Raw genomic sequence first — 16993 nt, 5'->3', positions numbered from 1 at the left:
GAGGGCAGGAGGAGAAGGGAACAACAGAGGATGAGATGGTTGGATGGAATCACCGACTCGATGGACATGGGTTTGGGGGGACTCCAGGAGTTGGTGATGGACAAGGAGGCCTGGCATGCTGCAGTTCATGGGGTCGCAAAGAGTCGGACACGACTGAGCGACTGAACAGAAATGTGCTAGATTATTGGTTTTTATTTAACATTTTATTTATAAGATGCCTATTGTGTGTATGGGATTGTGCCTAGTGTATTTCGTGACCATTCATTTATTTCCAGCATCACCTTAAGAGCAGGTAGTGTCCTTATCCCCATTTTACAGGTGAGGAGCCAGAGTCCCAGAAAGCTTTAGTTACTTACCTGAGGTCCTTTAGAGGCAGAAGCAGAGCTGCCTGCATCCCAGACCTGAGAGACTCCAAAGCCTGTAGCTGAGTATCTACTCAAGAGCCTATCCTGCTTTGGAATGACTAAAATGTAGAAAGAACAAGTGACTTTTTTTTTTTTTTAAGATTTATTCATGTACTTATGGATGTGCTGGGTCTTCATTGCAGCGAGCAGAAGCTGCTCTCTGGTTGGGGCCCGGGGCTTCTCACCGGATGGCCCCTGTTGTTGTGGAGCGCAGGCGGCAGCTGTGTGAGCTTCAGTAGCTGATGCTCCTGGGCCCAGCAGCTGGGCCTCGCGGGCTCTGCAGCGCTGGCTCCAGAGTCGTGGTGCACAAACTTAGTTGCCCGCATCGGATGGGCTCTTCCTGAAGCAGGGATGGAACCCAATTAGGGTTAGTGTTAGGCAGGCAGATTCTTTATTTGTAATGTATTTATTTTTAATTGGAAGATAATTGCTTCGCAGTATTTTATTGGTTTTTACCATACATCAGCATGCATCAGCCATAGGTAGACGTGTGTCCTCTCCCCCTTGAACCTGCCTTCCACCCCATCCCCTCCCTTTCGGTTGTCACAGAGCACCAGATTTGAGCTCCCTGCGTCATCCAGCACGTTTCTACTGGCCATCTGAGTTTACATATGGTAATGTGTATGTCGGCAATCCACTCTCTCAGTTCCTTCCACCCTGCCCGTCCCCTTCTTTGTCCAGAAGTCTGTTCTCTCCACTGTTCATGGGGTTCTCTCCACTGTTCATGGGGTTCTCTGTGTCCATCCTGTGACTGTTCTCTATGTCTGCGTCTCCGGGAAGCCCACACGTGACTTGCAAAAGCAGTTTTAATTGGGTCTGACTGTCATTGCACCCCTGTTCACCGTGCTCCCCCATCACGGCGGCTTCTGCCACCCAGCTAGTCCTGTTCTTCTTGTAGCTTGAGGTCCCCATCTCCCCACCACAAAACACTGTTTGATCCCAAAGATCAAGAGCCCCTCTCCTGCTCTGTAAGTATCTGTGTGACCCCAAGTTGTTCCTCAGCATTTCTCACAGCCCCCCACCTCTACAGAACAGTAATGTGCAGGTTCCATGTTGTGAACGGGGGGAAGGCTGTGAAAAAGCATCGCACACCGCCTTGTTCTCACTCACTCTCTTCTGGAATGGAGAGGACATTAACCATAGCAGCATTTCTTTTTTATTTTTATTTTTCCAGGAACTCTCTCATTGTTTATTCACCAATCAATATCTCTTTAGGACTTACTACGTTAGGCATTTTGAGAAGATGGAACTGAAATAAATGCACATTTTCCTCTTTCATGATACCCTTTGTTCCCATTTTCAGGTGGAAAGGAACTGATAGCTCTTCCTTTATTCGCTGTAACGACTTAACGCAGAAGGACGATCCAAACGTACATAGTAAAGGAATAAAGGACACAAGTTCTTTTTTTTAAATTTTGTTGTTCAGTCGCTCAGTCATTTCCAACTCTTTGTGACCCCATGGACTGCAGCACGCCTGGCTTCCCTGTCCTTCACCATCTCCTGGAACTTGCTCAAACTCATGTCCATTGAGTCCATGATGCCATCCAACCATCTCATCCTCTGTTACCCCCTTCTCCTGCCCTCAATCTTTCCCAGCATCAGGGTCTTTTCTGATGAGTCAGCTCTTCACATTAGGTGCCCAAAATATTGGAGCTTCAGCATCAGTCCTTCCAATGAATATTCAGGACTGATTTCATTTAAGACTGACTGGTTTGATCTCCTTGCAGTCCAAGGGACTCTCAAGAGTCTTCTCCAATACCGCAGTTCAAAAGCATCAAGTCTTCGGGGCTTAGCCTTAATGGTTAAGGTCTTTTTAAAAATAGGGGCCCAATTTCTTCTTTGGCTCAAGTGAAAAAAAAAGATGTAATTTTTAGTTAGCTCTGGAGTAAAAGCAGAATGAAGACCTTGAAGTCAGGTGTACTTGGATTTCAATATTGTTTCTACCCCTGCCTATGTGGGTGAATTAGTTTACCATTCAAGATTTAGCCACTGCATCTCTAAAATGTGGATGTGAACACCTACTTTGTAGAGCGGTTGCGTAATACTAATGGGATATTGAATGTAAACACCTAACACTGTGCTCCACACTTCTATGCATTCATAGCAGCGTTTCTTACCGTCTTCCATGAAGTCTTACAGAAGCCTTGCTGTTAACAATTTGCTCTCTAGTTTCTCCTCTTTGACATTCCTTTTCTTCTTTTCCATCACTGATGCTTTCAAAACAGGAAAAGGGGCAAAAGAATGAGGTTGTTTTCATTCATGATTTCATAATACTTTTTTTTTTTTTTAAGAAAACTGTATGTCTTTGCTAAAGAACAAGATATAGTTTGTCTTTCCAAATTTCTGTCAACATGGGTTTCTCACCCTCAGCACGATTGACATTTGGTCTGGATGACTCTAATTGGGTTGGGGGGTAGGGGGTGGGCATACTGCCTGTTTATTGGGGATATTTAGCTGCATCCCTGGCCTGTCCCAAGTAGATACCAGTTTCTACTTCTGCCCTCTGTGGGGAAAAGTGAAAACAGGCTGCTCAGAGCTAGAGAAGTTCAGCCAAGAAAGGCAGGTATTATAACGGAGATGGCCTACTGGGGACTTTGGTGTTTGTAAGCTGGACAGTCAGGCTGAGAACCTCTGGTATAAAGATAAAACTTGGCAAACTCAATGTCTTTTTGCTTTTTACTTGGAGTGATGGGAAATAATTGTCCTTGTAATAGTATATTGTCATATCAGGTATTTTATCCATTGAATACTTTCAGCTTTTTTCACGTATTGATCTGATTATATACATTTGAGAATAAAATATATTTTCTTTTTTTAAACAGTATGCAAGCATTGAAAAAAATGGTGAATTTTTCATGTCTCCCAATGACTTCGTCACCCGATATTTGAACATTTTTGGAGAAAGCCAGCCTAATCCGAAGACTGTGGAACTTTTAAGTGGTGTGGTGGATCAGACTAAAGATGGGTATGTTTGCTTTTGATTATCTCATTTAGTTTTTGTTTTGTTTGAAACAGCTTTCTGTTTGTTTAATGATTAGGAAGCCAATGTCCTACATTTTTTCTCCCTATTACAGTTAATGCATTATTTTAGAAATGGTGCCCTGAACAGTTCCTTCAGTGTTCTTATCCCAGTTGGGGATTCTATATCTGGACTTCTTGACATAGTTTAAACAACTATTTATAATTTCACAGCTATTGTAGTTGAGTGGTGTGAAGATGCGCTTGAGTGTGTGTAGTATATTTTAAGTTTTAAGGCAACTGTAAAAATTATAAATGTAAAATGTAAGTCTGTGAACCTAACTTTTCTATAATCTTTCTGCTCAAGGAACTTTTAAACGTCCCATATGATTAAATGCTATAAATCTGACAGACAGAATAATGATTCCAAATCCCCAAGAAAGGCATTCTGCCCAAGTGGGAAGAGAAACATGGAACCACCTAAACTTAAATAGGACACTTTGCAAAATGCCTTTTTTTTTTTTCTTTTACCAATATTTTCTGTTTACATTTTAAAAAGTGAGTCATTCTTAAGTTGTGTAAGAATGCAGTTGATTTTTACCATAAGTGCAGAATTTTGGGCTCCAAAATATCACCAATATTTCCTAATAACCAAATATAATCTGTCAGAACTAGCCTTTTCTGTGTAAACTGTAGTGAACCCAGCTGTCTGCCCTCGCCACTTGCCACACTCCCCTCTCATAGATTAGTGACTGGCCTTTCTGGGGTGTTCTTCTGTTCTGAGTGTCCTCTTTTGGTCTTGTGTTTGTTTTTTTCATATGCATGGGTTTGAGATACAACCAAAGAAAACTCCCTGATGTACTGTGAATGCTGTCAGTCTTCCCAGTACTTCTCCTTACTTGCTTATACATCTGTTGTTCCATCGTGCAGGAAGGCAACTCCCTCTAAAGTAAAAGTCTTGCAGATGGGAAGCAAGTGGGGAGGAAATTGGCAATTATACTTCCTGTCATAGGCTGGCAGATTGCTAGATTATACCTTCCCTGTTCCAGTGGTGGCTACTTGTGTTTTCCACAACTTGTGTAATCCCTCCCAAGGTGGGATTCTTTGCTTTGGAGGAAAATATCATTTAGGAGCAGCTGTTTCTTCCCTCACAGGGCCTGTCTGTGGAGGTGCAGGGAGAGAGGGGGAGATATATTTCACACTAGTCCATTCAGGCTAAACAGCTGCACAGAACATAGCTTTATTCTAGCAAACATTTTGGTGGTGGTGGTTGCGGGGGAGGCAGATTGGATTGCTTCCACATCTTCTGTGCTTATAAGGTGCGGAAGAAATGTGACCAAGTTCACATGCAGTATGAATTAGCTGACTCAATGTTTAAGATCAATTTTTTTTTTCTTTTTCTTTTTTTTTTTTTGTGCTTTTATTTTTTTTTTTAGTTTTTTATTTTTTTAATTTTAATATCTTTAATTCTTACATGAGTAACAATTTTTTTAAGCTATAGAAAATGGAAGGAATTCAGTGAATGTCTAATAGATACCCTTCATCTGGATTGATTGTTAACATTTTTAAAACCTGTGTGCCTTTTTAAAATTTGTTTTAACACACATATACTTTTTACACATCACACACATAATTTCCTCTTTTGGCTGGACCAGTTAACTATAAATTGCAGACATCAAGATACTTCAGTGTTTAACTTTGAATAAGAGCATTCTTCTTAACCATTATCATACTTAGGAAGATTAACAATCATGTGAAATATCTAATATTCATTAGATTAGCAATCATGTGAAATATTTAATATCCAGTCAATTTTAAATACGCTAGATCTCTCCACTCACCTCTCCCCAACCTCAAATGCTCTATTGCCTTTTGTTTTTCAAATCTAGCATCTAATCAGGTTTCCTGTATTATATTTAGTTGCTGTATATCTTCTAATCTAGAACAGACCCTTGCCTTTTTTTTTTAACCGCTGATCAAGTTGAGTGATATTTTTACTTAAAAAAATCAAGCCACTGTTAAAAAAAAAAAAAGAGGCAAATAAAACTGATTTTCCAATCATTTGAAAAGCATAGTGCTTATTTGTCCAAAACAGACTCAAACGTAAATGCTACCATTATCATCTCTAAACTTCTGCAATAAAATTAGCATTCATATATACACATATATACATTTTTTAATATATAAAATAGTACTGTATCTTGCAGTCAACAGGAGAAAGAACAGCACATCCTTGTTTTATTATTCTATCATGACTTCCAACCCAGGCCCAGTTATTTTGTGGAAAGCTCCTCGTTCTGGACTTGTCTGGTTGTTTCCTTATGACTTGGATTCACGATCAATTTTGGGGTGCAGGTTAGGAGAGATCCTACTATCTTGTCCCAGCACTGATGATAACTCAGTTTGATCACTTGGTTCAGATGGTGTCCACCAGATATTTCCATTCTACAGAACCACTTTTGTTTTGTAATTAGGAAGTAGGCACTTTCAGAACATGGGAATATCCTGTTTCACAGCAGCCTTTCACCCAGTAGTTTAGGCATCCATGGTGACCCTTTTCTGGGTCAGCTATTACATCCATAGGGACCCTTTTGTGGACCAGGCATTACATCCATGGTGACCCTTTTCTGGATGAGGCATTACATTGGTGTTTGAAAAAACAGTGATTTTTCTGACTTTTTATTTCTCATTTATTGCCTAGAATTCTTTGGTAAGGAAAAGCTTTCGTCCCTCCACGCCCTTTTCTTTCTCTGTTAATTTTTGTATCAGTGTAAACTCATGGATTTATTTACACTGAAGTCAATGTATTAGAATCTATCACTAAATTCTCTGAATTACTCAGATTGTCCCAATGTGGTCAGCGCGAGTCCCTTCAAGCTGGCTCCTGGACCCTCAGCCTTTGAGTGTTCCTTGCTTTTGGTAAATACGGTGTGCTCGGCTGGCTTTGGATTTGTCCTGCCCTTGTCCAGGAGATCTTTTCTCAAAGAAAGGCTGAGGTTCCTCCTGGCTGGGACTGGTGCTTGGAGACATGAAGCTGGGCACGAACTCATTGCTCCTGGACTGTTCTGCCTCCCTGAGATTTCAGTGGAAAGAGCTGGGAAAATATACTTCAAAAAAAAAATCAAAAGTTCATAATGATAGTTCCAATTTAAATTTAACCTCACAGGAATTTCCCTTCTTTTGTGTTTGTATCTTTTTAGGGGAACATTTTGATTCCTAGTTACATGAATGTGTTTACAGTCATTAATTTTATGTGATTGTAGTATCTGCTAATGTACTTGGCTTCCTTTTCATCCCACCCTTATTAACACACTGGATTTTCCTATTTCTTTTTACATATACTCTTCAAAAAATATAACCTTAAATTCATTACATACCAACAATGTAACATACATTTTCTGTATATAATGTAATATAACATGTATTTTCTCATGTGCTTATAACAGATTCCTGGCTTTCTTTCCCTAGTTTCCCAGATGAGAACTAAGGGATCAAGCAATCTGCTGCCTAAAGGTACCCAGGCCTGTCTGGCTCTAGTCCTGGGCCTTTCTGCTGTTCAGAGTGGCCTCTTCTCTCATCATCTCACAGTTCTCTTTGACTTGACATTTTCTTTCTGATTTTGTATTATCTTAAATGTTGGCATTTGACTGTGGCAAGGAAAATCTTTGATGGTCTCAATCCTTTACCCTATGACTAATTTTTTCTTTTCTTCTCCTTTCTTCCTTTTCAGTGTTAACAGTGACTAGTTCAGTTTCAATAGGGAAAACAACCACCCATAACCATCTCAGCTTGCTGCAGTATTTTGAATTTTTCAGTATATTCTATGACTTATGCTGCATCAATATTTTCCAAAATTTGAATTCATTTTTGTTTTAATTCTCTTTTATAATCTTTCTGTCTTTATTAGTTTTCATATTTCCATATACTGTTCATATGAACAGTGTTAGATAGCTTCATCATTTTCTATTAGACTAATAGACCATACTTTATGAAATCACGCCCTTACAGAGTTATTTCAGTTTCTCCTTTTCTATAATCGATACTACTGGACTGAATATATTCATGTATATGGCATTTTCCCCTTCTGTTTAATTTGTTGTTGTTCAGTTGCTAAGTCATGTTTGACTCTTTGGTACTTCATGGACTGCAGCACGCCAGGCTTCCCTGTCCTTCACTATCTCCTGGAGTTTGCTCAAACTCATGTCCATTGAGTCAGTGATGCCATCCAACCATCTCATCCTCTGTCGCCCCCTTCTCCTCTTGCTCTCAATCTTTCACAGCATCAGGGTCTTTTCCAATGAGTCGGCTCTCCGCATCAGGTGGCCAAAGTATTGGAGCTTCAGCTTCAACATCAGTCCTTCCAATGACATTCATGGTTGATTTCCTTTAGGATTGACTGGTGATCTCCTTGCTATCCAAGGGACTCTCCAACACTGTAGTTCAGAAGCATCAATTCTTCAGTGCTTAGCTTTCTTTATAGTCCAACTCTCACATCCATACATGACTACTGGAAAAACCATAGCTTTGACTATACAGACCTTTGTTGGCAAAGTGATATCTCTGCTTTTGAATACACCGTCTAGGTTTGTCATAGCTTTTCTTCCAAGGAGCAGGTGTCTTTTAATCTTGTGGCTGCAGTCACCATCTGTGTTGATTATGGAGCCCAGGAAAATGAAGTCTGACACTGTTTCCACATTTTCCCCATCTATTTGTCATGAAGTTGATGGTACCAGATGCCGTGATCTCCGTTTTTTGAATGCTGAGTTTTAAGCAAGCTTTTTCGCTCTCCTCTTTCATCTTTATCAAGAGGCTCTTTTAGTTCCCCTTTGCTTCCTGCCATTAATGTGGTATCTGTTTAATCACTTCCTTAGATTTAACAGAGGGATTCCTGGGTCTAAGGGTAGGAATATTTTATAGTTGTGATATGTATTGTTACAGTTCTTTCCAAAAGGACTGAACTGAACAAGAACTTGTCTGGTATTTAAGCTGATTGAGCTCGTAGCAAAGGACCAGGGTTCAAGACCCATTCACATGTGCCCGTGCCATTTTCCCTCGCCCTAACCCCAGCCCGCAGCTGGCTCCACAGTATTCACTTCACAAATGGTCTAGCTGTAGGCCCCTTCTCAGTGTGAAGTGGTGGATGCCTGCATTCCCCATTCCTTTCCCTTTCTTTAGAATCATAGCATCTGTCAGGTTCACCAGTCACACACCATCCTCCTAAATCAAGTACTATTCCTTGAAAGAATTACACAACAGAAGCTACACGGTGGCCCACAGAAGCGCAGCACACCCAGGGCAGCCAGGGAGCGCTGAAGGGGGTGCCGCTCCCCTAGCCTGACTCTCTGGGGTCTGAGCGCCTGGCTTGACTGACCGGAGGGAGTATTAGTGCACAACTTTATTAAAATGTCAAAAGCTGTTTATAAAACTAGTACAGCCACTATGGAGAACAGTGTGGAGATTCCTTAAAAAATTGCAAATAGAACTACCTTATGACCCAGCAATCCCACTTCTGGGCATACACACCGAGGAAACCAGAATTGAAAGAGACACATGTACCCCAATGTTCATCTCAGCACTGTTTATAATAGCCAGGACATGGAAACAACCTAGATGTCCATCAGCAGATGAATGGATAAGAAAGCTGTGGTACATATACACAATGGAGTATTACTCAGCCGTTAAAAAGAATTCATTTGAATCAGTTCTGATGAGATGGATGAAACTGGAGCCGATTATACAGAGTGAAGTAAGCCAGAAAGAAAAACACCAATACAGTATACTAACACATATGTATGGAATTTAGGAAGATGGCAATGATGACCCTGTATGCAAGACAGGGAAAGAGACACAGATGTGTATAATGGACTTTTGGACTCAGAGGGAGAGGGAGAGGGTGGGATGATTTGGGAGAATGACATTCTAACATGTATACTATCATGTGAATTGAATCGCCAGTCTATGTCTGACGCAGGATGCAGCATGCTTGGGGCTGGTGCATGGGGATGACCCAGAAAGATGTTCTGGGGAGGGAGGTGGGAGGGGGGTTCATGTTTGGGAATGCATGTAAGAATTAAAGATTTTAAAATTTAAAAAATAAAAAACTAAAAATTTAAAAAAAAAAAAAAGTACAAACTTCCAGTTATAAGATAAATAAGTTTTGGGGATGTAATGATGCATGGTGATAATAGTTAACAATACTGTATTATGTATTTGAAAGTTCCTAAGACAGTAGATTAACAGTACTCATCATATGGAAAAAATTGTTACTGTATGAGGTGATAGATGTTATCTAAACTTACTGTGCTGATCATTTTGCAGTGCATACATGTATCAGATCTTTATGTTGTACACTTTAAACTTATACAGTGTTATATGTCAATTATATATCAATAAATATTGAAATATTTAAAAATAAAAAAAAAAAAAAAATACTCATACAATATAATTAACACTTCAGAACATAACCTTTTTAGAGCTTAAAAAAAATTCATTGTAACCTTTGTATAAGAACCTACTTACTAAATTTTTGTTTCTTAACTATTGCTCTAACAATATCTAAAACCTAGAATACAATATTTGTTGACTTGAATTCATTTTTCACTGAGCACAATTTGTACTGTATAATAGTCACTGTGCTTTAGTCTGGAACCACATGGTCCCTGCTCTTCCAGAGGCTTACGATTTAGTTAAGGAGACAAAGCAATTTCAGGTGCTGTAATACAGTGTCATGTAATTATAAGAGTATAATGGAGAAAATGTAAACATTTCTGTGTATTCTAAGCTGGAAGAGGAGAGGGCAAGAAATTGAGGACTAAGAAGGTAGTAAGAAAGTAGCTAAGCCACAGAGGAAGTCTTTGAATAAAATGCCACAGATCTTGGACTTTAACCTATAGCCAATGGGGAAATGATGATAAAAAAAAAAAAAAAAACTGTAGCCAGATATGATCATGTTTTATTGAGAAAGACTGCGTGCAGAATACATTGGGAGGAATTAATTAGTGTAAAGACAAGGGGTTCTGTTAGGACAGAGATAGTGTCTCTGAACCTGTAAATTATTGTACAAAGTTATAATGAGGTAAAATAAAATCATTCAGGGCCAAAAAAAAAAAAAAAAAAAAAGCTGTTTATAGATGGACAACTTTAGGATTTAAAACCAATGACAGCTGTGGTGGTCCAGACGTCATGGAGACGTGAAACACTCCTTTTCAGTTAATTATGGGTCCTCTAGCCGTGGTCTCCTGAGTCCAAGCACCAGGCCCTGCACATTTTACCACCTCCAGTGTCTAGTCCAATATCTGGCCTCCATTTCACATCGATTGGTTGGCTCAGCTTAGGTAAACCTACTAAGATTTTTGCCCCTTCTTGTTACAAAAGTCCAAGAGTGGTGGGAAATGGAAGATCTGGTTCAAATCCTAGGTTACTCATTGTTGGAAGCTGACCTGTGGCCCCCGAAGATATCAAGATAGCGATCCCAGAGTTTGGAAATGTGACGTTTTGGGAAAAGTGTCTTTGCAGATGTGGCTAAATTGGGGCTGTTGAGGAGATGACCCTGGATTACCTGTGCTTTAAATGCCATCATAAGCAGCCACATGAGAGGCAGAGAGAGATATGATATATACTTGCAGAGGCACGTGGCATTGTGACCACAGAGGCTGAGAGTGGAGTGATCGGGTCACAGCCAGGGGACATCTGGGGCCACCAGAAGATGGAGGCGGCAAGGAGTGGTTCTTCCCTGTGGAATCTCCCTTTGGATAGAGAATGGCTTTGCTGACACCTTGATTTCAGATAACTGGTCTCCAGGACTGTGATGGAGATGAATTCCTGCTGTGCTAAGCCACCCCTTTGTGGTCATTGATATAGCAGCCCTGGGAAATGAGTCCCCTTACAGAGCCATTTTCTTTGGGGGATTAGAAGGCGTTTTATTGTTGTTCAGCCGCTAAGTTGTGTCCGACTCTCGGCAACTCGATGAACTGCAGCATGCCAGGCTTCTCTGTCCTTCACTGTCTGTGAGTTTGCTCAGACTCATGTCCATTGAGTCTGTGATGCCATCCAACCATCTCATCTTCTGTCGTCCCCTTCTTCTCCTGCCTTCTATCTTTCCCAGCATCAGGGTCTTTTCCAATGAGTCGGCTCTCCGCATCAGGTGGCCAAAGTATTGGATCTTCGGCATCAGTCCTTCCACTGAATATTCAGGATTTCCTTTAGTATTGACTGGTTTGGTTCCCTTGCAGTCCAAGGGACTCTCGAGTCTTCTCCAGCACCACAGTTGGAAAGCTTCAGTTCTTTGGTGCTCAGCCTTCTTTATGGTCCAGCTCTCACCTTGGTACATGACCACTGGAAAAACCATAGCTTTGACTATATGGACCTTTGTCGGCAAAGTAATGTCTCTGCTTTTCAATACGCTGTCTAGGTTTGTCATAGCTTTTCTTCCAAGGAGAAAGTGTCTTTTAATTTCATGGCTGTAGTCACCATCTGCAGTGATTTTGGAGCCCAAGAAAAGAAAGTCTGTCACTGTTTTCATTGTTTCCCCATCTATTTGCCATGAAGTGATGGGACTGGATGCCATGATCTTCGTTTTTTGTATGTTGAATTTGAAGCCAACTTTTTCACTCTCTCCTTTCGCTTTCATCAAGAGGCTCTTTGGTTCCTCTTTGCTTTCTGCCATTAGAGTGATATCATCTCCATGTCTGAGGTTGTTGATATTTGTCCCGGCAGTCTTGATTCCAGCTTGTGAGTCATCCAGCCTGGCATTTTGCATGATATACTCTGCATGTAAATTAAATTAGCATACAATATAAATAAGCTGTGACAATATACAGCGTTGATGTACTCCTTTCCCAATTACAAGGCGTGTGGTTGTAAAGAATTTTCAGGGAACAGAGCCTCATCAGCCTAATACAGGAGAAAAGGTTTTCTTGAAAAGTTATTTATTTTTGGCTGCGCTGGGCCTTTGTTGCTGCATGGGCTTTTCTCCAGTTGCAGCGAGTGGGGTCTGCTCTCTAGTTAGAGTCCACGGGCCTTTAGTTGCGGAGCTTTCTCTTGTTGCAGAGCACAGGCTGTGTAGGTTCATGCGCTCTGGTAGTTGCAGCTCCCAGGCTCTAGAGCTCAGACTAGGGAGCTGTGGCGCATGGACTTAGTTGCTCTGTGGCGTGGGGGAATCTTCCTGGAGCCGGGATCAAACCCACGTCTCCTGCATTGGCAGGCGGACTCTCTGCCACTGCGCCGCAATGAAGTGCTAACAGGTTTTTCCCCAGTAGTAGCTTTTCGTAGGTCCAGACATTTTCCAGGCAGGGCAGAGGCCCCTGCTGTGGACTGTTTTCCGGAAGGCATGGCCCCTTCCTGCAGGCTTCAGCTACGCTTAGGGTTGGGGAGACGTCAGCATGGAAGTTAAACACCTGTGCGCTGCATGGACTTAGAGGCTTTCTGGCAAAGGGATCTTATTCTCCTGGAGCCCTCTTGACACTAATTTAATGATTCCTGAGGCTTGGCCAGCCTTCCGCACTGTGAGCCTATTGTGGAGGACTGTCCACTCAGTCATTTAGCAGCTGTTTGAGACCCTCATCTCTGTGCTTGGCGCTGTTCTGTGTGTGCAGGATGCCATGGTGAATGGGGGGAAAAGGAGCACTTGTCCGTTGGGTGCTTCTTAACTAGTGGAACAGACAGCTGTTCATCAGAGAACCACAAATAAATGTGAATTGATGTTGTGATGGGTGTTATGTTGCAGAGAGGTGGTGTGGGAGACGGCCTGGGGGCTTCATGCCGATGGGGAGATCAGGAAGGATTCTTGAGCCATGGGAACTGGAAAGGTTACTGGGCCGGGCGTTGGGGACAGAGGACAACGTTGGAGACAGAGGCAACAGCAGCTTCAAAGTTACATTCTGAAATGCTGAGGCTGGCAGGCCCAGAGCATGGCAAGTGCAGGGCATGGTCGGGGAGAGGTGGGCCACGCTAGACTGTGTGGGAACTTGTACTTGATATTAAGGTTGGGGGTCTTTGTCACAGGACCAATGGCGAGCCATCACAGGGTCCTGTGAGCTGGAGGGTTGGCATGCCCTGCACGCTAAACACGATCTTCCCTATTAATCTTCTTTGATTTCACTAGTCCTCACTTTCCCTTCTAACTGCCTGTTGTGTTTAGATTTCTCTGCATTCCCTTGTTTTAATAGATTTAGTGATGAATTTAATCAGTTTTTGAGGTTCCTTGAGGGTGCACAAGCCTGGAAGCTCTTTGTCAAATGAGCCTCTAGGTGCGGAGGGTTTTCTGAGCCTCTGAGGAGGGAGAGAAGGGGAGAGGTTGGGTCTCTCAGCTCCTCCCACTTAGGTCCTCTTACCTTGACTGGATGATGTGAATTTTCCCCTTGATGTTGTGTTTGGATAATTTTTGGTGTGTCTTTTCGGTTTGGTTGTCTCTGTTATGTTTTTGTTTAAAATGAAACTTTTTAACCTGCAGTTTTAGTACATTGTTCGCCTAGCTATCTCCTAAGAGCAAGGGGAAAAATAAATTGTGTTTGTGTCCCTTCAAGCTTGGCAAACATGTTTCTAGATGTGGTTTATGAACTGAAGTCTCATTAGAGGGGCCCGGGGAGATCCTGGTAATGCAGATGTTATTGCGTTTACTTGGCGTCACTTGGGAAGACAAAGCATCGCCCAAAGAAGCTGGAGGTGTGAGCTGCCTGGCCTCTTGGGCTCAGGATGCTGTCGGCCGATACAGGTCTGACCCCGTCAGTGTGGGGTGGGTACTGGACTGCACTGGTATCTAACTGGTTTGCTAGGGTCAAGCATGAATTTACTGTGTATTTTCTGTCTGAGGTGTGGAGACTCTTTGTTCTCCACGAGAGAATGAAAGTTGGCTTTTTCTTTTGAAAACAGCAATGTCAGAAATCCTGATTTCCTTTCTCCCCCCTCCTCGGACATTTTAATTATGAAAAATTTGAACCATACCGAAAAGTGAAATCCTGATTTCCTCATGACAAGCTGGCGTGTCCAGCATAACACCTTGTTAGCCTCCTGTTCTGTTGAAACAAAATGATAATATAGTCAGCATCCACAAATAAGTCTTTTTTTCTTCAGAGTACAGTCAGTCAGTCCTGGGACAGTTCCCATTTTGAGGCATGAGGAATAAGGGTGTCAAAGGAGAAAAGATAAAAAAGGAAATCTTGTGTTTTAAAACACGTGCCTATATAAATTGTGTTCTCTGTGTTTCCCACGTTCGCTGTTTATCCTTCTGAGAAGGGGGAAAAAAGGCCTTTTAGATACTTCACAAGGTGAAGGAGGATATAATAATGTTGTTGATGATAAAATCATTTTTATATACCTGTTTTCACTTTGTGAGGCTGTTGCGATGAAATCCAGGCCCTGGCCACATGCTGAGAGTTAATGAGGTTGACAATTGGCAATGCTTAAAGAGTATTAGGGTAATGTATTTAAACATACAGCAGTTCACAGCCTGAAATGTTCATTGTCTGTCAAATAGAATCCGTAATCAATAAGAGGAGGTCTTTCCATTTACTAATGAGGATAGTTGTCTGCACTACTCAGGTGGACACAGATTTTAGATAAATACCTGGAATTCATAAGCTGTAGAATTAAGCAAAGGCATCTCTTTAATTAAGAAAAAAAAAACGGTAATAATCAACAGCAGTCACCTGAGAAGCTTTAATTTTCTTCTTAGTCATCAGACTCCCAAATTAATCCACCAAAACAAAAAGCCTCATTAGCAGCTCTCGTTGAATCAGTGTTATTTTTTCTTTCTCTCAAGGTGTCTGATTAACCCCCTTTCTTTTTGCATTACTCACTTTGTGTTAATATTTGATGTCTGAAGTCACGGGGGTGGTGGTGCGTGCAGTGTGGTGGCTAGACGCTGTCTGCACAGAGTAAATTAGAAAGAATTCTTAAAAAGGTTTGTATTATGTTGCAGGTATATTAGCAAACCTTTAGGAGTGTCAGGTGCCTGGGTTGTTTTTCTTTTTAATTCCAGAAAGGATTGATTAAAGACGAGGTGCTGATTTCACTCCTCATTCATATGTAGAGTTAGCCCTCCTCCTCTTCCCCCTTCTGCTTACCAAGCCTGGCCCTCTTTTGCAGAGTTTTGCTGTCACAGCAAGGTGAGAAATGGGGCTATAGCTGGAGGGGGAAGGTAGGTGAAAGAGAGGGTCTTTATAAAGTGGGTAGAGAACAGCGTAATGCACGCTGATGGAAATGAATACAGTGAGTGGAGTACTGACAGTGTCAGAGAGAAAAGGGGGGAAATTCTGGTACATTCAGAGAGGGCCGTGGACTCTTTTGATAACATGGAAAGTTATCATGGAAAGACCCCTTGGGGGTCTCTGAGGTCTTTATAAGGAGTCCATGAAGTCTGAACTGTTGACATAAAGTTGCTAAGACATCATCTGCCTTTTTTTTTGTTGTGTTGTACTTTAACTGATGGTTTAAAGGCCAGATTCTAGAACTGCTGGTTAGCAGCAGCTCAGCAGCAACGCCAGACAAGAGTAGGAGTGGTCATTGTATTGTTCAGCACCAGTAGTTCCCAGTAAGGCAGTGGCGATAGTGCCAGTTTTGCTTCAGAATGCCTTTGAAGAGGAAGTAAAGTTACTGGCTTTCTATGAAATCTCACCTTTTACTACGTGTCATTTACAAATTCGAGTAACTGAGGGGGAAGCATGGGTCAAGACTGCTGGGCACTGGCCTGTAGCAGTTGTCAGAGGGGAAGCAACTCAGGTGCTTGCTGAGCTAGTCATTTTTTCTTTTTTTCCAAAGGAAAACTTTTTGAGAGAAAATTTTCACCTGACAGCCTTCTGATACTTAAAGCCTTTTCTGATGTAGCTAGTGGTGATAGTAATCATGTGGTTTTTTAACATAGTGTAATGAAATGTGTCGGAGAAGGCAGTGGCACCCCACTCCAGCACTCTTGCCTGGAAAATCCCATGGACGGAGGAGCCTGGTAGGCTGCAGTCCATGGGGTCGTGAAGAGTCGGACACGACTGAGTGACTTCACTTTCCCTTTTCACTTTCATGCATTGGAGAAGGAAATGGCAACCCACTCCAGTGTTCTTGCCTGGAGAATCCCAGGGACGGGGGAGCCTGGTGGGCTGCCGTCTTTGGGGTCGCACAGAGTCAGACACGACTGAAGCGTCTTAGCAGCAATTGAAATGTGTCAACATTTGGAAGATCTGCGTAGCTTAGGGAAACATCTTTTCTTGTTACTTAGGGAAATAGCTTTTCTTGTTAGGCAGTACATGGTGTTAGAAAATCCTGAGTCAAACTTGTATTCAAAGTGCAGACAGACCCGTGGGTTTTAATGTAACAGAGTGGGAACAGGTCATTGATCACAGTTTCAGATTTCATGTTGCAACTAATCTTTAAGAAACTACCCCTTGTTGGGATTTGATATATCACAGAATATCCACAGGTGTTATTGACACAGGAAGCCCAGTCTGGTGCTCTGTGATGACCTGCAGGGGGGATGAGGGGGAGGGAGGGAGGCTCAAGAAGGAGGGGGATGGATGTATAATTATGGTTGATTTGACTTGTTGTAGCAGGGACCAACACAACATTGTAAAAATTTTAAAATAATTAAAAAAAAAAAAGGCTGTTAAAATGCTTCTTCCTTTTCTAACTATGAATCTGTATAA

At 41.8% G+C, this 16993-nt stretch overlaps 1 protein-coding gene across 1 annotated transcript in view; it reads left to right on the top strand.

Moving 5' to 3' along the window:
• The window catches only part of SLC25A13 (solute carrier family 25 member 13), a 237518-nt gene that overhangs the window by 47931 nt on the left and 172594 nt on the right, over positions 1-16993 (top strand). Inside the window, exon 4 of the mRNA XM_069587464.1 lies at positions 3227-3369. Coding sequence (XP_069443565.1) covers positions 3227-3369 — 143 coding nt within the window. The remainder of the gene's footprint in view (positions 1-3226; positions 3370-16993) is intronic.

This window comes from Ovis canadensis, chromosome 4, assembly GCF_042477335.2.
Source record: "Ovis canadensis isolate MfBH-ARS-UI-01 breed Bighorn chromosome 4, ARS-UI_OviCan_v2, whole genome shotgun sequence".
Taxonomy (NCBI): domain Eukaryota; kingdom Metazoa; phylum Chordata; class Mammalia; order Artiodactyla; family Bovidae; genus Ovis; species Ovis canadensis.
Note: the sequence above shows the minus strand (reverse complement) of the source record. Positions and strands in the feature narration are given on the sequence as shown.